Raw genomic sequence first — 23,740 nt, forward strand, 5'->3', positions numbered from 1 at the left:
CTGTTCTAAAATCTTTGTATACTTAACGTCTGGGTTATCTTGGAGTTGGTTTCAGTTGATTAGCTTTTCACTTGAGGCTGGGTAACATTTTGAATGTTTGCTTGCATGACCCTGAAATCTTTTTAATGACTGAATTAGTCTCTCCTGCAGAAAAAAATTATAAACTCCAGACAAAATTCAAAATGACAATGACCTAAAGTCATTGAAGAATGAGCAAAAGCAGGCAGTTTTTGTTCATACACACTGGACATTCTGAAAGTTTTGTTGTGTAGACTCTGGATTCTGTTATATTTCTCTCAGGTGTGCATGCGTGTGTGTGTATGTGAGAGAGAGTGAAAAAGAGAGAGATTAAGTAGTCATTTAACTTAGTTGGAGTCGAAATTCAAACTGTCTCAGTTCGTTTCTTTAACTGTGTTGCTTTGAGTCTATTTTCAAGCATTCAGGGTTCATAGGGCATCCAGGGGCAGAGTTCATACACAGACTTAGGGGCTTCCCCTCTCTGGCTCTCTTCTCCCCAGGATTCCTCCTTCCTTTTTTTTTTCAGCAGCTGTAATTACTGTAAAATCTGGCTTCCAGTTCTTTAAAACAGAAAAATAGCAAGTTTTCTATCAGATTTTAGTTCTTTTGCCTAGCATGATGGCCTTTGTCTTTGGGCGAAAAGCTATTAAAAAAATGGGAAACTGACCCCAAGCTGGCCAGTTTTTCCAGGTTTTCACTGTCCTCAGAATCTGCCTGCTTTTGTTCATTCTTCAATGACTTTAGGTCATTGTCATTTTGAATTTTGTCTGGAGTTTATAATTTTTTTCTGCAGGAGAGACTAATTCAGTCATTAAAAAGATTTCAGGGTCATGCAAGCAGAAATTAGAAAAAATTTTGTTAGATTTATTCTTAGATTCTTGGTTTTTTAAAATGCTATGATAAATTGTATTATTTAAAGTTTTTATCTTCTGCTTAAACGTAGAATGTAGTTGTTTTTGTAAACTTATTTTGAATTCAATAATCTTGCCTAATTTTAATTTTCCTGTTAATAGCAATCATTTATCTGAGATTATTTTGCATTTTTTTTAACAAATAATCATGTCACCTGTGAATAAGGACAGTTTTGTTTCATGTGCCCCTTTACTGTGCTGGCTAGGACTTATACAGTACAATATTGATTGAATAGAAATGGTGCTCAAGGACATTCTTGTCTCAATAGAAAGTGAGGTTTTTACCAGGATGTTAGCTGTAGGTTTTTTGTAGAGAACTCTTACTAGTTTAAGCCAGTTCTATTTATTTCTAATATTTTTAAAGTTTTTTTTTTAATCCTGTACTATTGAATTTTTCAAGCATTTTTTGTAGTTTTGAAATGTTAAGTATTCTTTTCCTAAAACTTTTCATTACAGTCATTTATATTTATTTGTTTTCCAATGAGAAACTATTATTGTATTCAAGGAATAAACCCAATTTGATCATGATATACTATTTTCTTTATACATTGCCAGATTTTGTTTGCTAATATTTTCTTTAGGACCTTTGCATCTTTTTTTTTCTTCCATATGGTATTGATCTGTATTTTTCTCTTAATATTCTTGTCCAGTTTTGACACCAAGGTTGTGCTTGTCTTATAAAACATGTTGGGTAATATTCTTTCTTTCTCTCTCCTCTGGAAGAGTTTGTATAAGAATTGTTTTTATCCTCAGAGGCTTGGTAGAAACTTCTGGTAAAGTCACATGGGGCTGGAATTTTGAGAGAGTTTTTATACTGCTGATTTAATGTCTTTTATCACTTAAATAAAGTACATTAGATAATTTGTTTTCTATTTATTTTTAAGTAAATTTTAATGTTGCACTCCTAGGACTTTGTTCATCTGACATAATATAGTAATTATATCCTCGTATTTGTTTACTCTCTGTATCATGTTACATATTTTCCTTTTTATAATAATATCATACACTCAGTAAAGAATGGCATTTAATTAATTTTTTTCCTACACTACCCTAAGTAAGATACTGTCGATATTGTGAGTGAATAATATAGACTTTCAGAGGACCACCAGGGCCACGTGGTTGTGATAGTCAGTGCAGTGACGTGTGGCAGGTACCCAAATACTATGTTAAAAAGTAGAGGGCGTCAACATGATACGTATTCAGGAAGATCAGGGAGTTTTCATGGAGCCCTTGAACTTGCTTTTGTAGAGGAGTAAGGTATTAATAGGTGATACAGATGGGTAGAGCATCATAAGTGGAGGAAATAACCAAAAAGAGATGTGCAGATGACAAAATATAGGAAAGAAACTTGGATTTTTAGAGAAATGGCTGGTGATGAAATATGGGGAAGCAGTATATACGAACCGCCAAAGGCCTCAGCTAGTCCTTAAGTGCGGAGATTTATGAAAGGGTGAAGGTGCCATTTCTGTGAGGAGGCTTAACCTTTAACCGGAAGGTTCGCCTTGGAGTTACTGAGATAAATTTCATTATCAGGATATTGAAGGACGATCTGGAGAGTGTATTTGAAATTCTTTTCTCTAAGAAAGTAGCAAGACGTATAGGCATAAATAAAGTCTTCGTCATCCCTAATGGCCCCTAATTTCGTGAGTTAACTGAGGGGACAAACTGGAAGTCCTTTTCTTGAAATCCTCTTGCTATGTACATGTACATCCATCCAACAGATCCATGCCCGTTTTGTTCACCAATATATACGCAACACTTACATGGTGAATGCATGCAGGTAACACTTATCCCGGATAAAAGTCTGATAAGCAGTGGTGTGATTCTAACATGGATGGCAAAAGCATATGGAATGAAACTTAACTGGGTGTGCAGAACAGAAGCTGAGCCGAGCAGAAAACCATATATGGAAGGCTTCATTACAAACAGAAGAAACCACACAGACAGGAAATTTCCCAGCCAACAGCTTGCGCAGCCTCCATACAACCCTCAGACTGCTACGTCATTGAATTTCTCCATCTTGACCAGAGAAGGAAGTTCTGTTATCAGCCAGGGCTCAGTGACGGGTTCTAAGAGGAAATTGTCTGCTGTGATTTTGGATAAATACTCAGTGTGGATTGATCTCTCATTATTCAAGGAGTAAGTGGGTAAAAATGAGGAACTTTAAAAAGATTTTACACTAAAATTTGGAAAACTCAATCAAAGAGGAAGAGGAAACAGGCATTTGACAAAATTTTACTTCAGGAAATATTTAAATTTTAAGCATATGCTTCTCTTGAATTTTTCAATCATATTGAACTTAAAGATATTATAAGGCATCATGAATAAAATTTAAGGGGAATAACAAACTAGGAAAAGTGTTAATAGCAATAATGATATTGAAAGCATATGAATTCATTTTTAACATATAAATAGCTTTTACAGACTTATGAAAAATACCCACCAATTATTTAAAAAGCTGGTAAATATTAATACATGAATGGGTAATTCAGAGAAGAAATACTGTTAAAAATAAGCAAAAAATCTTCACTTTAGTAATAAAATTATTAGATTTAAAATAAGATTCTATTTTCTTACCTAGAAAATTGACAAAAAGAGGATGATGGTATTTAGGAAGGGCGTAATGAAGAAATGGAAACCATATACACTTGTTGGAATTGGAAATTTGAGTGACTCGGAAGGTAGATTGGTAGTAGGTTTCAGAAACCTTGAAATATACCTGCCTTTTGACCTTGTAATATCATTTATAGAAATTTATCGTAATGAAGTAAGTGAAAGTATGTACAAAGATTTAATTGTAAGGATGTTTATGGCAGTGACGTTTATGTTAATGAAAATAGAATGAAACACATTAAATACGAAAGTGGCATGTCCATACAGTGGCACGTGACACAGCCATTTGAGATGATGTTCTGGAAGTGAATTTTTAGAGGAGGATGATAGTTGTGATATATTAAGTGAAAAAGCAACATATATGAGAATATGGCCCAGTTTTGTATTAAGTAAAGCATATTCTATCATGTTGGCTACTCACTTGTAAGTAGAAATCAGAATTCACTTTCTTACATGTTCTCCCTTCTGCTTAGACTACATAAGCAACAGTAAAATAGATTCCTCTCTCTGTTCACCCTCCTTCCCTCCCTCACTCTCCTTTCCTCCGCCCTTCACGCCCTTTCCCCCTTTCTTCCTTTCCTCTCTTTTTCTTTCCTTTTCTCTCCCTCATTTTCTTTCTCTCTCTCTCTCTCTCTCTCTCTCTCTCTCTCTCTCTCTCTCTCTCTCTCTCTCTCTCTCTCTCTCTTTATGTAGCTAGATTTTTTAATTGGAAAAAGAAATACCTGTATTGGGTGAATGTACATATATTGAAGTAGCACACACTCACTATAAAGTAAGCCTTCAATTGCAAACCCCTAGTCTTTCAGGGAAACCACCATTAAAAATTTCCTGAGTAGCCTTCCAGACATATTTCGTAATTATATATGCGTAGAGTATTATTTACTTGCCATTTTCTTTTAACAACAGGTCTTTGTTGAACAAAAGAGTTAATGAAATGTTAGATACATCACATTAAAATCAAGAACAAGGCAGTGTTTAACATTTTTTCTGGGGATTTTAACAAGTGTAACCAAGTAGGAAAAAGGAATAAAGGAAAAATAATGGACTGGAGACAAAATTATAATTCATTACAGATCATACGATTGCTTTCCTGGGGGGTGGGGAAAGTTGGTCAATTAAGAAACCATTTGACTAATAAAAGAGTTGAGTAAATTGGTCAGTTAAAAATTAAAACATGTTTTTGAACATCAGGGATATTGGATCAAAACTACGGAAAGGTATGTCTTAGTAAAGTAAAGGTGACTGTAGACCTGTCTTAGCAAAGCCTAAGTCCTTGAAAGAACTAAACTACCCACAAGTTATTTAACCGTCTTTCAAAAGAAAACTGAAAAGGTTTTAATGGAAGAAAGTAAAATTCAGATATTCAGCAAAATGCAGATATTTTCATACTGTTCAGAATCCATTAAAAAGTACTACTTATGCAGAAGAAGCAAGAGAATGTAACCCATAATGAGGAGGAAAAAACTGTCAATAGAAACATATACAGAAATAACAGTGATGATGGAGGTAGCAGTAAAGGACTTTAAAATAGCTATTACAAGTATGCCCAAGAATTTAAAAGGAAATGTGAACATAATGAGAAGAGAGATTTTTAAAAGGATGAAATGGAACTTCTAGTCTGAGAAAGACATGAAATAAACCTGACAAGCTTACCGGCAGATTTGATGCCACATCAGAAAAGATCAGTGAGCTTGAACACAGCAATAGAAACCATCCAAACTGAAGCACAGAGAGAAAAATAAAAGGAACAATAACCAGTGACCTGTGGGACAAATATCAAATGTTTAACTTACATATAGTGGAGTGCTTTGAGGGAGGAGTAGGAAGAATGGCCGAAAAACTACTTGAAGAAGTAATGGCCAAAAATTTCCCAAATTTGATGACCAACTATAAACCCACAGATGCCAGACACCTGATGAAACCCAAACAAGATAGACATAAAGAAACATAATGAATGGCTGAAAAATCAATGAAAAAAAAAAAAAAGTCTTAAAAACAGCCAGAGGGAACAAAGATATACACAAGGAACAAGGTTAGAAGTACTGCTTGCTTCATGTCTGCAGCCATGCAAGCCAGGAGACAACGGACAGCATCTTGAAAGTGCTGAAAGAAAAGAGTCAATCTAGAATTCTGTAACCACTGAAACTATTTTTTCAAAACTGAAGGTGAAATTGACATCTTTAGACAAAAAAAAGCTTAGAGAATTTATTGCCAGCAGTCCTCTATTATTAGAAATGTTAAAGAAACTTTGTAATGACAGTAGACAGAAAGGCAAATCCACATTAGCAATGAAGAGCGGCTGAAAGAGTAAATAAGGGAGTACATGTAAAAGCCGGAAATTGAAAAGTCGTAGCATTTGCATGAAATTATGAGCTGCTTGGTTTTTGGCAGCTCATCACATTTTTATAGTTATAGAAGTTCTTTTGTCCTCATCAGTATTATATCTTGTTCTTAGGGATTTTTATTTTTCTGAGTTGTCAGACTAGATTTTTTAGAGGAAAGAGTAATAAACTGTTGGACTTCTTAGGGACTTTATGTTTATACTTGGCCTCGCTGTAATTCACTGGCCATGCTGACACCTAGGTAATCTTTCTAAATGGTAAGCTTTGTTCCTTACAACTTACTTTGCATCCCTCAAAATCCTCCATGACTTTCCATCATACTTAGAATAAAAATTTTTTAATTTTACGACGCCCTTACAGAATTCTTGCATAGTCTGGATTATACCCAGCTCTCTAACCTCATCTCATATTCATTTTCACTTCCTGAGCTCCAGCAACACCGGCCACCTTCTTTTTCCTCATTTGCTGTCTCCTTTGCTTGGAATTTCTTCTTCCAGATCATTCATCACTTGCCGCTTCTCATCATTCAGGTCTCAGCTCGAATTGTGTCATTTCAAAACGCTTTCTCTGAATGTTATACATAAAGAGCCTTTCTTTTAACTCACCTTTTCCTTAGTACCCACTATTCTATTTCTCTATGTAATTTTGTTCATAACAATCATTGCTATTTATTACGGGAGCAGGAATGTTATATATCAGGTTCACTGCTGTATCTCCTGGAGCATAGTAGGCACTTACTATTTGGAAATGAATGACTGTCTTAGGCAGTTACTTACTAATACATATCCACATTTCTTCCTTGAGTCTCACTTCTACACTTCTAGCTACAAAAAAAAATCTGTTAGTGGTACCATATTTTCAAAGACAGTATAAAAATAACACCAGTTAAAGAACTTTAAGCCAGGTAGTGATATGTGCTGATACCTATTTTCTCAACTCTAACTAAAATATGTCATATTGAATTGGCAGTCTACAAGTGGATATAAAATGACAGAAAGACTTAAATTTTTAGTTCCTCCTCAAAGTAGAAAAGACCCTGCAGAATGGTTTAGAGTTCTTGTGGAAATAACCCATAAACTCTGCTACTTGAATAATTAATCTAGATTTCCAGTTCCAGCCATGGAATAGCTTATATCATACTAACCCTACATACCATACTAACCATACATACGATCAAAAATAATCGTAAAAGCTTGACAAAATGGTTTGAGGGCTGAAGAGCAACTAAGGCATGTAGGACTTCCTAGGAGAAGGTCATCTCCATATAAACATGGGCTTTTGCTCTGAGGACAGTTTCCAAGTCATGACGCAAGGCAGTAGAGGCCAAGCCACCGTGGTGGTCGCTTGGGGCAGAGGAGACTGTGGTTGGGTCTTGGAGCTGCCACATGGCTGAGACATGAGGGACAAACTCTCAAGACAGGAAGAAATTACAGAGGAAAAGCCCCCACATTTATGTACAAATATTCCTCAAGTTGCACACACATGGAGCAAGACTCAAGGAAACCCAACAGAAAATGGCAGTTGGAGGCTAAAGGGCTAAGGAGAAAATTTAACAGCCACACAGTACTGGGGACACAAAGGTTAGTGTTAAAGGCCAGCGGGGTGGAGGTAGGTCCCTTGGTAAACACCTCAAGCTTTCAGTTGCGGTCTCGGGGCTACTCCCTAACAGTAGAGGTAAAAACTGAAATAAGCTATCCTTAAAAAAGGCTAAAACCAAGGTAATTGGCCTGTACTCACCCTGTGTTTCAGAAGAAACTTACCTTTCTTAGAAAGACGATAACGTCCAAAGCGTCTACGCTTTTACACTTTTTCTGGCTTCTAGTAAAAAAATTATAAGGCAGGCTAAAAAAATAGCAGGAAGATATCCTAGAAATGCATCTGAACAAAAAATTGTATGTAAGAGTATTCACTGTAAAAGTTTTCATAATAGCAAAATACCAGAAATATGCTGAAGGACCACAAATGGAGGATTAATTAAAGTATGTTTATTTCTACATTGTGGTAGTTTTCACAGGTACCATCAGCATTTGGGAATGGAGAATTGCTTATTGTATAATATTGTCCTGACCATTACAGGACGTTACATCTTTGTCCCCAGCACGGTAAACACAAGTTGTCTCTTCAAGGTTTGGGACAATTCGGAATGCTCACACATTTTCATATGCTCTGGGGTACGGCATTCCGATTGCAAATCAGTAATGTCATGGAATTTTGTACAGCTGTGAAAAATAGTGAGAAAGTTATTTGTCAACTGATAGGGAAAGGCCACTGAGGTACATCTTAAGAGTAAAATGCAAGTTACAGAGCAGTAAGTATACTTTGCTATATAGTTTCGTTTAAGACAGGAGGAAAATAATATATATTTGGATTGCTTATATATGCATAAAAAATTCTGTCCTGATACATGAGAAGCTACTGAAAGTGATTATCTGTGGGACCTGGTGACATGAAGAGAGAGGAGATTTCTGGAGTGAAACATATTTACTGTATACTTTTCTATGTTGTTTCAATTTTTGAAAGGTGGTTATATTAACCATTAAAAATATGTTTTAAATAATAAAATACAATTTTAGATATAAATTGTGTTAGATACAATAATTTCTAAGAGATTTATTTCAAGTTTATGTATCCATTAAAGAAATGTTTTGGTCTTTTTCCAATTCTGTCTCCTGTTCCCTTTGCTGTCGTCCAGTGGAGTGGGGCGAAACTGGGGTTGGGCATCTGCAGGTAGCAGCATTCTTGCTGAATTCGGCACGTTGCATATGGAGTTTGTCCACCTCAGCTACTTGACAGGGGACCCGGTATACTACAAAAAGGTTAGTGTTCTTGTCTTCTTTTCTTTGTTATAAAAAAGTCCTGTAAGATTTACCAAAAGACTTGATTAATGCTTAGAAAATGTTTGCCTTTCTCGAACTATGTTTATCCGACTCTGGCCTTCGTTCGCTTTTTAAATTATCGAAAGAAATGTCCTTTCTATTTAGAACGTATTTCAAATATTTACTGTTATTTGAGAAGTTGTAACCACTAGTCGTCTTTTTAAAAATGTCATTGCCATCTCTATTCAGCGTTGTGCTGAAATTCCTAGCCAGCATGGTAAGGCAAGAAAAACAAAATGAATAAAAGGTTCAAGAATTGAACTAAATTTAAAAGGAAGAAAGAAAACAGTGATTAATCATAAATTACATGGCTTTCTACCTAAAATGTCAAGATAGTCTACATTTAAATTATTAGAAATAAGAGCTGAATGTATTTTTTGTATAAAAGATCAATATAGATATTAAAAATCATTTCTCTGCACCAGCTGCAACAGGCAAGGAAGTATCACTTTACAAAAACATACATTATGTGCTAGAAATAATAGTGTAAGTTTCCTACAAATAAATCTAACGAAAGGTGAACAAAGTTCCAAACTGTTGAGTGACATTGAAGAGGACCTTAATGGAGAAGTATGTCATGTGCAGGTATAGTTCAACAACATCATAAGAATTCCCGTCATCTCCATAGTGATCTGGAGCATGAATTCAATGCCAATCAAAACACCAATGGCTTTTTTGCTTTGTATTGTTCTTTGATTTTTAAACATGATCATATGTCATCATAAATGAGCCATTTGAAAAACAGAGCTTTTCTTGACCACCGCACAGACCCAGAAAAAAGCAGGGGAGGTGATGTAGGTTTTGAGTGAGGATAAAACCCAAAGCCTGGATTAGTATAAAGCCATGATGACATTAATTTTTGTTAATTGCATTCTGAATTTTATTTTATATAGGTCATGCACATTCGGAAACTACTTCAGAAAATGGATCGTCCAAATGGTCTTTATCCAAATTATTTGAACCCCAGAACGGGTCGCTGGGGTCAGTGTAAGTATTTCTAATACAGCTGATGCTTTGTTAAAAGATGATGTCTGAAAACGTTCGCTTGATGTAGTGAAAAGTACACTACATGGAGAGTGAGAAGCCCCCATTAGTGCCTACCCCTGTGATCTACTAGTGCTGTTACCTTCGGCAAGTTTCTGCTCTCGTAGCTTGTTTTTCTACTTGTAAATGGAAACATTAACAGCCTGCCTCACAAGAGTTTTTTATTTCATGTATGTATAAGTTATTTGTTAAAATATAATGTGGCATTTGCAAAGGCTTATACTTTAAGCACCTGTTTCTGAAACATATCTTCATGTAAATAAGGGCATCGCTTGTGGTAGGTATTTACTAAAGGAGTATGAAGAACAAATGAGTATCTTAAATCATTAGAAAGGAGGACGATTGCTCTTGGACTAGCTCTGTCCAGTCATTCATTTTATAAGAAGGTATCAGTGTCTGTTACTTACTTCCAGGCTCTGTGCCAAGTTCTTGGATAAAACTGGAGACGGGGAAGGACTTAGTCTGAATTCAGGGAGCTCTCAGGCCAGCAGGGCAGGCAGGCAGACACGCTTAGAAGTAGTTGGAATACAATGTGATAAATATTATAGTAGAGGAATGTACGAACTGTTAGGTGAGACGGTGGCAGAAGGGACTCCCTATGTATGAAGAGAAAGTATTTTGTTTGGGGAGAGGGTGGTTTTTCTTATTAGAACTTTAGATTTGATCTTTGAAGGAATTCATTTTTTAAAAATAAATATGTGGAACTTAACAGAATTTTAATAAATTAGGGGTTATCAATGGTATCCTCTCTTAAAAGATAGGAAACCTAAAACAAATAGAAGTTGCGACTTTCCCCCTAGTGTAACATGTTTGAATTATTTTTGAGACTAATGACATCACACTGAAGTAGTAAAAAAAAAAAAAAACAGGTAGAAGTAACAATCGCTTTATTTTATGTGTGGGAAACACTGTTGAACCTGTCAGTAGGAAATTATGCTGGTATTTGCTACTAAGAGTAGGAAAACATTTGTCACAGAATTGTCTTTGGGGCTCCTATCAAGAAAATTGTTTTTTATTTTGTGAAAGGAAAGCAGACTGGTCAATGCAGGTACGTCTTTCATGGATCTGATTCTAAATCTCAGTCTTTTGGCTTCTCTTACGTACTGTTCTTTTCCTCCTGAAATTCTTTACAAGTGGCTCATCTTCTAGTCTGATTCCTAGTCTGAGTGAAAATGATACTTTCTGAAAAAACAAAACCATGGGAGCAGCATTTCTAAAATATAAAAATACACTTTTCTTATTTTAGATAAGAATGATGGGTTGGATGTCTACTCAGTAATTTGGGTGAATTTTTTTCCCCTTAGAGTTTTATATTAAGATTTGGGAATATTCTGACATTGGGGGGGATTATGTTCATTCCTTCCTTGTGTCATAAACCAGTATATATTCTATATGGTATAACTGAAAAAAGAAAAAAAGAAACCATAAAAGTACTAAAAATTGGCTGATTATCATCAGGAAAGCCTTTTCTGAGTATGTCACATAAAGCAGAAACCGTAAAGAAGAAGGGATCAGTTTTTACATATGTAGGTGTTAATTTCCTACAGTTCATAACAAAAGGCAAGTAGGCAAGCTAAGCAAATTTATTTGGACATATTTGGAAAACAAAGTTTTTATATCCTCTCGATATCAAGAACTCTTACAAGATCACAAGAAAAAGATGATTACCCCAATAGGAACATAGACTGAGAAAATTCATGAAGAAACAAAACACAAGTGGGCCAATAAACAGATGTTCACATTTAACCCTCAAAGTGGTGTTCCTGAAGTTAAGTGTACATGGGGCCAGTGTAATGTGACAACCCTCTTTGTGTACAGACTGACGCTACTATAGTAGAATTTAGGGACCATGTTTGCTACTATGTTTGTAGCATCTCCATAGACCACAGAGCTTTCTTTGTCCCTCTCTTTTTCCATTTCACCACCTCCCTAGTCAAATCCATGTGGCTTTTAAACAGAAGACATTATTCTTTATCAAATTGATAAAATGAACATATCCCTGTACACAGTGCTTCAAAAGTGTGGAAATTTGAACTAGTGACTTATTTCTAGGTCTTATTCTAAAGAAAGTTGCAGAGCTATAGGTATGTAAAGTTCACTTACAGTAATTATGGAGTTATTTATAATTGGAATAATTTGGAAACATTCTAAAGCAGTCCTGTCTAGAACTTTCTATGATGAGGAAAATATTCTGTATCTGTGCTAATACAGCAATCACTAATTGAATGTGGTTATTGAACACTGGAAATATTGCTAGTACAGTTGTGCATTTTAAATTTTATTTACTGTTAATTTAAATAGCCACTGTGACTAGTGCCTAGTGCATTAGACGGTGCAGTTTTTAAACCTATGAAAGATTTGGTTAAATAAGTTCCAGTCCCTCCAGAGGTGGTATATTATGCAGCCTTAAAAGTTACGTTATAGAATACTTGACATACTCATAGGTGAATGTGACATGCCTAGAAATTAGAAAGAGAGAGAAAACAGACACTATAAGAATAGAAACCAAAGTGTTATCTGTGTTTTTTTTATTTTTATGAATGTTTATTTTTCTTTTCTTTTTTGTTTACTTTTATTAATCTAAATTTGATAATGAACATCTATTACTTTTGAAGTAAGGTTAAAAACATTTTTAAATGAAGAAGATGCCATCTTCTATACCAAAATCTTAGAATACTGAAAAAAATCAGTCACTGCTGGAGAATTGCCAGCCTTTGAAATGAGCAGCAATATAGCATTGATGGCATTTTAATTATTAAAAATATAACTCTTTGTCTTCATCAAATGCTGTGAAAACTGGATAGCCACATGAAAAAGAATGAAATTGGGCCCTCACCTTGTACAAAAATTAACTCAAAACGCATCAAGGACCCTACATTTAAGATCCAAAACTATAAAACTCTTAGAAGAAAACAAGGACAAATCCTCATGACCTTGGATTTGGCAATGGTTTCTTCAAAAGCAGAGGCAACAATAGAAACAATAGATAAATTGAATTTCATTAAAACTAAAAATTTTGTGCATCAAAGGACTCTATCATGAGAGTGAAAGACAGTTTACAGAATGAGAGAAAATATTTGCAAATCACTTACCTGATAAGGTTTTAATATCCAGACTATATAAAGAACTAGAATTCAACAAAAGAAAGACAACACCCAATTAAAAAAACGTAAGCACAGGACTTGAATAGACATTTTTTCGAAGAAGATAATGCAAATGGAATTAAACATGTGAAAAAGATCCTCAACATCATTAGTCATCAGGGAAATGCAAATCAAAAGCGCAGTGAGGTGCCACTTCACACCCACGGGGATCTCTGTATTCAAAAAGACAGAAAATAAGTCTTGGCAAGTTTGTGGAGAATTTGGAACCCTGCACACTGCCGGTGGGAATGTAAAGTGGTGCAGCCACTGTAAGAAAGAGTCTGATGTTTCCTCAAAGAGTTAAGCATGCAATTCTATATGATTCAGCAATTCAAGTCCTAGGTATATACCCAAAAGATCTGAAAACGGGCCCAAAAAGATACTGGTACGCTAGTGTTCACAGCAGCATTATTCACAGTAGCCAAAAGGTGGAAACAGCCAAAGTGTCCATGAGGTGAATAGATAAACAAAATTGGTCTATCCACACAATGGAATATTATTCAGCCATAAAAAGAATGAAATTCTAATACATGTTACAACATAGATGGACCTTGAGAACATTATTCTAAATTTTTTTAAAAAGCCAGTCAAAAAAGGAGAGAGACTGTATGATGGCATTTACACTAAATATCTAGAGTAGTCAGATTCATAGAGAGAGAAAGTGAATTAGAGGTTACCAGGGGCTGGGGTGAGGGGAATGGAGAGTTTTTGCTTAATAGGTACAGAGTTTCTATTTGCAGTGATGAAAAGTTTGGAAATAGTGGTGATCATTGTACAGTATTGTGAAGTAATTAACGCCACTAAATGGTACACTTAAAAAAATGGTTACAGTGGCAACTTTCATGTTATGTATACCACAATAAACGATTGCAATAAAAATAATTATTTCATTCTTCCTTGTTTGTTCCCCACAAAATAAAATTCAAATTATTTCTTTAGAATGTATTTACTCTTAGCAGTTACTAATTTTGTGAATGTTGTAGAAATCTAGTCACTGGTTATTTTGGCAGAGGGTCTTCAAAATCCTGGGGGAGATGCCCCGATATCCCCTTAGCAGCTGCAGTTCCTGCTACATTGTCCAATTTGTTCCTTTTAATGTTTTTGTGTATTTTATACCAGCTTCTGAAAAGTATATCAAATTCCATTATTATCTTTGAGCAGTCTACATCTGTCATATCTATAAATAGTCTGCAAAACAAATAGGGAATTGAACTGAAATTTAACAATTCAGCTTTGGCTAACGATTATAATTAGAGTAATGATAACGTCTGTGACATGCACATAGCAATCACAGAGAATAATTACTGGTAATTACCTTCAGGAAAAGTACTTGGCAACAGATACAAAAGGATATAGTAAGGAACCTAGATTTAAAGGCATATCATTAGTATTTTTTCTTTTTCCTTTTTTTTTTGTTTTTATTTTATTTTTTCACTAGTTTTCTAAGTACAATGCTTAGCCTGTACCATTTAATGACTAAAGTGAAGGAAATAAAAAACTTGGTCATTACTGAGTCATTAAATTTTATACTACTAAATTAAAAATTGTGGGAAAAACCAAGAATGGATATAATGTTTGGAGTTAGGAGACTAATTCTGACTTTCCTGCTTAATAATTTAGGTAAGTTATTTCACTTCTCTATGCCTTTGTTTCTTCATCTGTTCTAATTGTACTTAATAGGATGATCATGTGGGTCATGTTTATGAAATGATACATTTGAAAATGCTTCATAAACTATAATACACGATATAAATACTAGTTTTTATTCTAGAATTTTCTATAAGAACACTTCAAGAAATAGCTTGTGTTAGAAACCTGCCATTAACTTCATGACATGCTGAGATAGATTATATGAATCATTGATATTTAGTAGTGCTTTATAATGTTTAATCAATTTCCGAATATCAAAAGTACCTTGGAGCGACATGGTTCATCGAACTTGACACCTACCAGGCATGATTCAGTGGTGTAAGTAAGAAAGTCAGACTACTGAGTGATACATTCCGTAGTTACCATGGGTCTCAGGCTCCTGCTGTGGATTCATTTATGGAGCATATGTATTTAATCTCCTACTGGAGCAACTGTCTAGAAGAGCTGGAGAGAACCTGTTGGGTGGCACTGGAACTACACCCTACAATCTAAGTTACATTCAAACTAAACTGTCAACTCGGGCCGTGATTCATAGACCTGAAAAACATTTTCCCTAAACCATGCCTAAGACTTTTGTTTTTCTCTGCTTTTTGCCCTCCCTGTTATTTCACCTCCTTTAATTCTCTTAAATCTTCTTCACCTTGTTTCCTTTTCTGCTCACTTGTACTTTCCTTAAATCTATAGCATATCCAGAAATACATGTATGAGGCCAAAAATTTAAAACGCCCTCTCTGTTATTTGAATGACTCTTACTTGTATATGCGTCATGCCCCCGAGAACCATTTGTGTCCTTTAATTACTCCATGCATTTTCTCTGAGTGAACTCCATTGTATGTATTGATAACTCCCAAACGCATACCGCCAACTTCACTCTCCCTGGATTCCCACATGCCTGATCGTGATATCCATTTAGGTATCTAACTAGCACCTCAAATTCATCCTGCCCAAAACTCGTACACCTTCTCCTCTAAGCCATTTTCAGTGACGAGCACCATTGTTCACCCATTTGCCCAGCCAGAAATAGAGACATCACCTGTGATTTCTCTTTCTTCACTCTTTCAGTAAACACCTGATAGTTATCATGCTAAAAGAGTGGGGTAGAGTCAAGAAATATTATTAGGTTATTTTACGATGTGAATAATAAGCACTAAATGCTAAGAGGTAGATTCCGCTGAAGGGTAGAAGTTGAAGACAGACCAAGACGAGAGCGTTCCTGAGAAGGAAGCGTCAGGTGCCGGGTCCAGAGGAGATGAGGTATGTAGAGTAGAGAAGAAGCGTTTCTTTAACAAGCAGAGGGGAACAGATCAAATGATAGGTAGGGGTGCAGAAAGTTGAAAGATATTTTTGGTTTTTGTTGCCCTTCCTGCCCGACTAATGGTCTGTGTTTTTCCGGTGAGTTCGGAGGCCTGGTGTCTGCTGAGCATGAGGAAGAAGGTAGAGGAAGAAGAGATTTCAAATATCTGCTTTAGAGAATGGCAAAGAGCACTCATCAAGGAGTCATGGAAAAGTTGAAAGCAATGTTGAAGTCCTCGTGGATGGTGAAAATTGTGAATCTGGCGATCATAGTAGAGCAGGCTGACATCTGGGCTGGTCTTTCACTGGTTGGGTGCAACAGCCAAACAGTGGAGCAAGGATCCTGGAGGTTTGGACAGGATTCCTTGCTGCTTCCTCTTCTGTCCAGCCTTGACGGCCTAGGATCCAAACCAATGTGAGAATACTCGCATGCCTTTACCCTTCTGTTTGATCTGTCCTAGAAATCCCCAAACTGTATCACCCAGGCGTCTACCTTTCCCCTTCATGTACAGATTCAGTTGGGCATTGCTGATGGAAATGATGCGTGGTGCAATTTAAAGTCACTATGTATAACTTACAATTGCCAATTCTAAATGGATCGCCAGTGCCCCTGACAATTCTTTAACTCTGAACACTGTCCTATTCTTTAGGAACAGTGTTTGGAAATAGGAAATAGGAAAAAGGTCTGAATAGGATCTTTCCTAGCCTGTGCTCTCCTTAAGTCTTGTGTATAAACCTCCTGTCTATTCCCACCTCTGTTTTGCTCATTATGTTCAGTTTCCTGGGCAGTTTTAGTTTAGGTATGTCTTTAGTAAAAAGTATTTATGTAGATTTAAAATTTTTTTTCATTACATTCACATGTGAGAGTCTCAGTATTTTAAAAACTGAGTTAAAACGAGCAATTTTGATGTTGCTGATAGCTTTGGACTAATTCCAAATGTATTTTTGTTTTCTTGCTTTTTTAAAAACAGCTTCATTAGGGTATAACTGACCTACAGTTGAAACAGTACACGTTTAAAGGGCACAACTTCATGTAAAATAATTAAAAAATAAAGTGTACAACTTAATGAGTTTTTAAATAAGTAACCCATCACCACAATGAAAATAATGAACACATCTGTCACCCTAAAAGGTTTCCTCATACTCTTTATGAATCTTTTCTCACTCCCCTTTTCACTCCTTCCGCAAACGACTGATCTGCTTTCTGTCACTCAATTAAGTTGGCATTTTCTAGAACTTCATATAAATAGAATCCTTTCTATGTACTCTATTTTTGTCTGGCTTCTTTCACTCTGCATAATTATTGTGAGATTTATCCATGTTTTGTATATCAACATTTCTGAGTAGAATTCCACTTTGTGGAATACTGCAATTCATTTATCCGTTCCCCTGTTGATGGACATTTGGGTTAGCTCCAGTTTGGGGCTACTATAAATAAAGTTCTATGAAGATTCATGGTCAAGCCTTTGTGTGAACATAGGTTCTCATTTCTCTTGAGTAAATACCTAGGAGTTCAGTGTTTGTATCACGTGCTAGATGTGTATGTTTAACATTTTTAAAAACTGCCAAACTTTTCCAAAGTGAATGTTCCATTTTACATTCCCATTGATGGTGTCTGTCCACATACTAAGCAACGCTTGATATGGTTAGTCTGTTATTTTAGCCATTTTAGTAGGAGTGTAGTGATAATTTACTGTGGCTTTAATTAGCACTTTCCAAATGACTAATGATGTTGAACATGTTTTCATGTGCTATTTGCCATCCACTTACTTTCTTTGGTGAGTTGTCTGATCAGACCTCTTTCCAATTGCCCGTTTTTAAAAAAGTGGTTTTCTTAATTTCTGGGTTTTGAGAGTTTGGTGCATATTCTAGCTACAAGTCCTTTATCAGATATATTTTTGACAAATATTTTCTCCCAGTCTTTGAATTGTCTTTTCATTTTCTTAACAGTATCAAAGAGAAAAAGATTACAATTAGGAAGTCCATTTAATTTGTTTTATGAATTATTCTTTGGTGTCATATCTAAGAAGTACCATGTTTCCCCAAAAATAAGACCGGGTCTTATATTAATTTTTGCTCCAAAAGACACATTAGGGCGTATGTTCAGGGGATGTCATCCTGAAAAATCATGCTAGGCCTTCTTTTCTGGTTAGGTCTTATTTTTGGGAAAACACAGTATTTGCCTAACCCAGTGACAGGGATTTCTGCCTATGTTTTCTTCTGAAAGCATTATAGATACAGGTTTTATATTTAGGCCTGTGATGTACTTTGAGTTGATTTTTGTATAGAAATCAAAGGTTGTTGTTATTGTGGCTTTGCATGTGGACATCTGATTATTCCAGCACCATTTATTAAAAAGGCTATTCTTTCTCCACTGCGTTTTTTTCCATCTTGTCAAGAATCAGTTGTCTGTATAGGTATGAGTTTAATTTTGGATTCTATTCTGTTCTGTTGATCTGTTTACTTATTATTATTCCAATACCATGCCATTTTCATTAATGCAGTTTTATTACAGGTCTTGAAATCAAGTAGTGTTGATTTCAAGACCATCCAAATTTGTTCTTTCTCAAAATTGCCTTGGCTGTTGAGGTCCTTTGTATTTCCATATTAATGTTAGAATGACGTTGTCAATTTTCACAGAAAAGTGTGAGGATTTTGGCTGGGATGGCATTGAAATCTACTGATCAATTTGGGGAGAATGGACATCTTAAACTATCCTAACACTGACACTGCTGATACCTTCTATCCATACACAAGTTATATCCATCTCTACATTCATTTAGCTGTTTTTTATATTTTCTCTCAAAAATATTCTGTGTACAGGTCTTTCACATGGTTCTCCAGATTTATCTATAAATATTTCATATTTTTGATGCTATTAAACATGGTATTTTTAATTTCAGTTTTTGATATTTTGTTGATAATATATACAAGTTACATTGATTTTAGTATATTGATCTTGTATCTGCAACTTGCCAACCTCACATTTTTAGTTCTCGTAGCTCTCTTGTAAATGCCACCAAATTTTCTACATAGACGACCGTATTGATTCTTAAAACAGTTTTACTTTTTCATTTCCAACATGGATGTCATTTATTTAAATACATTTTAATCAATTTCTTTTTTGGCCTAATTGCACTTGCTGGAACCTTCAGTCCAAAGTTGAAGAAAAGTGATGAAAGTGAACAGCGTTGTCTTGTATTCTTGATCTTAGGGAGAAAGTATTTCGTCTTGCACTATGAAGTATGAGACTAGCTGTAGATTTTCTTGTTAAATACCCTTTGGGAGGTTGAAGGAGTTCCTTTTTCCCGATTTGCTGAGAGTTTTTATCAGGAATAGAAGTCAAATTTTGTTAAATGCTTTTTTTGCATTTATATTCTTTTTTGGTTTGTTAATAGAATGAATTACATCCATTGACTTTTAAATGTTAAACTTGCACTTCATTCCTAGGATAAATCACACTTTTTCATGACGTATTTATCCTTTTACAATTTTCTTGGGTTTTTGTTTGTTTGTTTGTGTCTAGTTTTAGTATCATTGTAATGCTGGCCTTAAAATGAGTTGTGAATCACTCTCTTCAGTTTTTTTAATAAAAGTTTGTGCAGAATTGATATTATTTCTTCCTTAAATGATTGCCACACTTTCCCAATAAAACCATCTGGGCCTAGAGTTTTCTTTTGTGAAGGTTTTTAACTACAGTTTCACTGACAGGTAAAAAGTGGTTCAGATTATCTGTTTCTTCTTGAGTGAGTTTTTGTCATTTCTGTCTTTCAGAGAATTTATCCGTTTCATCTAATTTTTCTAATTTATTGACATAAAGTTCATAATATTCTATTATTCCTTTAACATCAGTAGACTCTGTCTCATTGATTTTTGTCCTGACCTTTATTACTTGACTTCTTTTACCTATTTGGTGTTTAATTTGCTCTTTTTCTAGTTGATTAAGGTGAAATGAAGTCATTGATTTGAAAAGAAAAGCTTTTCTTTTTTTGAAAAGATTTCGTGCTATTAATTTCCTCCCAACTACTGATTTAATGGCATCCCATAAATTCTGGTATGTTGTGTTTTTATTTTCATGTGAATTTACAGTTATCAAACTTGGAAAATTTTTGGCCATTAGTTCTTCAAATAATTTTTCTGTCATGCCTCTCTTTCAGAGTCCAGTTATCTCTGTGTTAGGCTCCTTCGCTCACTGATGCGTTTTACTTTGTTTTATTAAATTCTTTTTTTCTCTCTGTTTCATCTTGAATAATTTCTATTGCAATGCTGTCAAGTTCATTAATCTTTTCTTATGCATTGTCTAATCTGCTGTCAATCTCTTCCAGTGTATTTTTATGTCTAACACTGTAACTTTCATCTTTTGAAGTTCAGTTGGATCTTTGTATATCTTCTTTGTCACTACTTACCTTTCTATCGATATTTTAGAGTGTATGCTTTCTATTTACGAAAAATGTTTGCTATAATGTAGTATGTTGTGTTATACCGACAGCAGTCTCAAACATCTTGTGTTTACCACATCTCTTGATCGTGCCCTTTTCTCTTAGGCTGGATTTAATCTCATGTTGTTTTGTACAGTACATGCTGTACAGGCTTGTAGCCGAGGAGCAAGAGGCCATATACCATACAGCCTCGGCATGCAGGAGGCTGTCCCGTCTAGGTTCGTGTAAGTGCACTCTTATGTTTGCACAATGACAAAAATCACCTAGTAATGCATTTCTCAGAATATATACCCATCGTTAAGAGGTACATGACTCTATAACAAACCACTGTAGAACTTAGTGGCTTAAAACAATTTATTATTTCTCCAAAGTCTACAGATTGGCTGAGAGGTTCTGCTGATCTTACCTGGATTTGCTCATGTGTTGGCAGTTAGCTGACAAATTGGCTGGAGGCTGGCTGATCTAGCATGGGCCCATTTGGGTAGAGTCAGCCCCTCTCCTTGTGGTCTTCTCACCCTCTTTTAGGCTATGCCATGCTTCTTTTCATGACAGGAACAGAGTCCCATGAAAAGAAGTGAAGCATATAAGGCCTCCTGAGGCTTAGATTTGATACTGGAACACTGTTACTTTTTATCACATTTGGTTGCACAAAGCAAGATACAAGGCCAGTCCACTTTAAAGGGATGGGAATTGTTTCACATTCTTTTTCAGTCAGCTTCTTAGATATTGATGTTCTTAGTATTCCTACTTCTTATCCTTTCCATAGTTGCCTCGCCAACCTCATCTCTTCTTACAGGGTGAACTATGTCCTAAATATTGGTGATATCTGAATTAGCGATTGGCAAATTATGGCAGACTAACTTGTGGCCTGTTTTTGTAAGGCCTTTTTTTGTTGCCTATGAGCTAAAAATGGTTCTTACATTTTTAGAGGGCTGTTTAAATAATCATTATCAGCAGCAGCAACAAAAGAGAAGAACATGTAACAGAGATTATGTTATCTGGCCCTTTAGAGAAAACAATTGTTCCCCTTGTAATCAGTACAGGCAGACCTGGAGATACTGCACGTTTGGTTCCAGACCACTGCAATAAAGCGCGTCATACAGACTTTTAGATTTCCCAGTGCCTGTAAAAGTTATATTTACACTATACTGTAGTCTTTTAGGTGTGCAATAGCAGTATGTCTAAAAATATATATGTACTGTAATTAAAAGTACTTTATTGCTAAAAAATGCTAACTATCATGTGAACCTTTAGCAAGTCGTAATCTTTTGCTGGTGGAGAGTCTTGCTTCTATATTCCCGGCACTAACGGATCAGGGTGGTGGTTGCTGAAGGTTGGGGTGCCCATGGTAATTTCTTAAAATAAGGCAACAGTAAAGTTTGCCACATCGATTGATTCTTATTTTCACAAACAATTTCTCTCGCATGCAGTTCTGGTTGGTAGCATTTTACCTACAGTAGAACCTTTTTAAAACTTAGAGTCAGTCCTCCCCAACCCTGCTGCTCCTCTGTCAACTAAGTTTATATAATAGTCTAAATCTTTAGTTGCCATTTCAACAGTCTTCACAGCATCTTCATCAGGATTAGATTCTAGCTCAAGAAACCACTTTCTTTGCTCATCCATAAGCACCTCTTCCCCCATTAGTTTTATCATGAGATTTCAGCAATTCAGTCCCATCTTCCGTCTCCACTACTAATTCTAGTTCTTTTGCCATGTCCACCACATCTGCAGTTACGCCCTCCACTAAAGTCTTGAACCCTCAGAATCATCCATGAGGGTTGGAATCAACTTCTTCCAAACTCTGTTAATGTTGATATTTTGACCTCTTCCATGAATCACAAATATTCTTCACGGCATCTAGAATGGTGTCTTCTTTCCAGAAGGTTTTCAGTTTACTTTGCCCAGATGATCCATTAGAGGAATCATTAACTATGGCAGCCTTAACCTTATGAAACGTAGTTTTTAAATAATAAGACTTGAAAGTCAGAGTTACTCCTGATCCCTGGGCTGCAGAATGGATGTTGTGTTAGCAGCTCTGAAGACAACATTAATCTCATCGTGCGTCTCCATCAGAGCTCTGGGTGACCAGGTGCATTGTCAGTGAGCAGTGATGTTTTGAAGGGAATCTTATTTTCTGAGCAGTAGGTCTCAACAGGGGGGTTAAAACATTCAGTAAGCCATGTTGTAAACAGATGGCTGACATCCAGGCTTTGTTCCATTTATAGAGCACAGACAGTAGATTCAGCATAATTCTTAAGGGCCCTAGGATTTTCAGAGTGGTCAGTGAGCACTGACTGCAACTTAAAGTTACCAGCTGCATGAGCCCCTACCAAGAGAGTCAGCCTGTCCTTTGCAGCTTTGAAGCCCGGCATTGACTGCTCCTCTCTAGCTGTGAAAGTCCCAGGCGGCATCTTCTTCCCATGTGAGGCTGTTTTATCCAGATTGAATATCTGTTGTCTAGTGTAGCCATGTTATTATCTTAGCTAGACCTTCTGGGTAACTTGCTGCAGCTTCTCCATTAGCACTTGTGCTTCACCTCACACTTTTATGTTGTGAAGATGGCTTCTTTCCTTAAACCTCATAAACCAACATCTACTAGCTTCAAACTTATCTTCTGAAGCTTCCTCACCTCTCTCCGCCTTCATAGAATTGAAGAGAGTTAGGGTCTTGCTCTGGATTAGGCTTTGGTTTAAGGGGAATGTTGTGGCTGGTTTGATCTTCTATCCAGACGGCTAAAACTTTCTTCGTATCAGCGATAAGGCTGTTTTGCTTTCTTATCAACTGTGTATTCACCAAAGGAGCACTTTCAATTTCCTGTAAGAACTTTTCCTTTGTATTCACAGCTTGGCTAATTGGTGCAGGAGAACTAGCTTTTGGCCTGTCTTGTCTTTCAATATGCCTTCCTCACTGAGCTTAGTCATTTCCAGGCATTGATTTAAGGTGAGGCATGCAACTCTTCTTTTCACTCGTTTTCACTCGGACACTTAGAGGCCATTGTAGGATTGTTAATTGACTTAGTTTCAGTAAGGAATAGGGAGGTCTGAGGAGAGGGAGAGACGGGACTGGCCAGTTGGTGGAATAGTTAGAACACAGACAGCATTTACTAAGTTCATCATCTTACAGGGTGCAGCTCATGACACCCCAGAACAATTACAGTAGTAATATCACTGATCACAGATCAACATAACAAATATAATGATAATAGTAAAGCTTGAAATAGTGTGAGAATTACCAAAATGTGACACAGAGACACAAAGTGAGTAAATGCTGTTGGAAAAATTGGTGCCAATAGATGTGCTTGATGCAGGGTTGCCACAAGTGGTCAGCCTGTAAAAACGAAACCCCTCAATATCCGCGAAGCACAATAAAGTGAAGCGCAACAAAACAAGGAATGTATTTCATTACTGATTT

The 23,740-nt window shown here is 35.9% G+C and overlaps 1 protein-coding gene across 1 annotated transcript in view; it reads left to right on the forward strand.

Moving 5' to 3' along the window:
* The window catches only part of MAN1A2 (mannosidase alpha class 1A member 2), a 109,117-nt gene that overhangs the window by 54,459 nt on the left and 30,918 nt on the right, over nt 1-23,740 (forward strand). The window contains exons 7-8 of the mRNA XM_033092721.1: nt 8,577-8,700; nt 9,654-9,747. Coding sequence (XP_032948612.1) covers nt 8,577-8,700; nt 9,654-9,747 — 218 coding nt within the window. The remainder of the gene's footprint in view (nt 1-8,576; nt 8,701-9,653; nt 9,748-23,740) is intronic.

This window comes from Rhinolophus ferrumequinum, chromosome 22, assembly GCF_004115265.2.
Source record: "Rhinolophus ferrumequinum isolate MPI-CBG mRhiFer1 chromosome 22, mRhiFer1_v1.p, whole genome shotgun sequence".
Lineage (NCBI taxonomy): Eukaryota > Metazoa > Chordata > Mammalia > Chiroptera > Rhinolophidae > Rhinolophus > Rhinolophus ferrumequinum.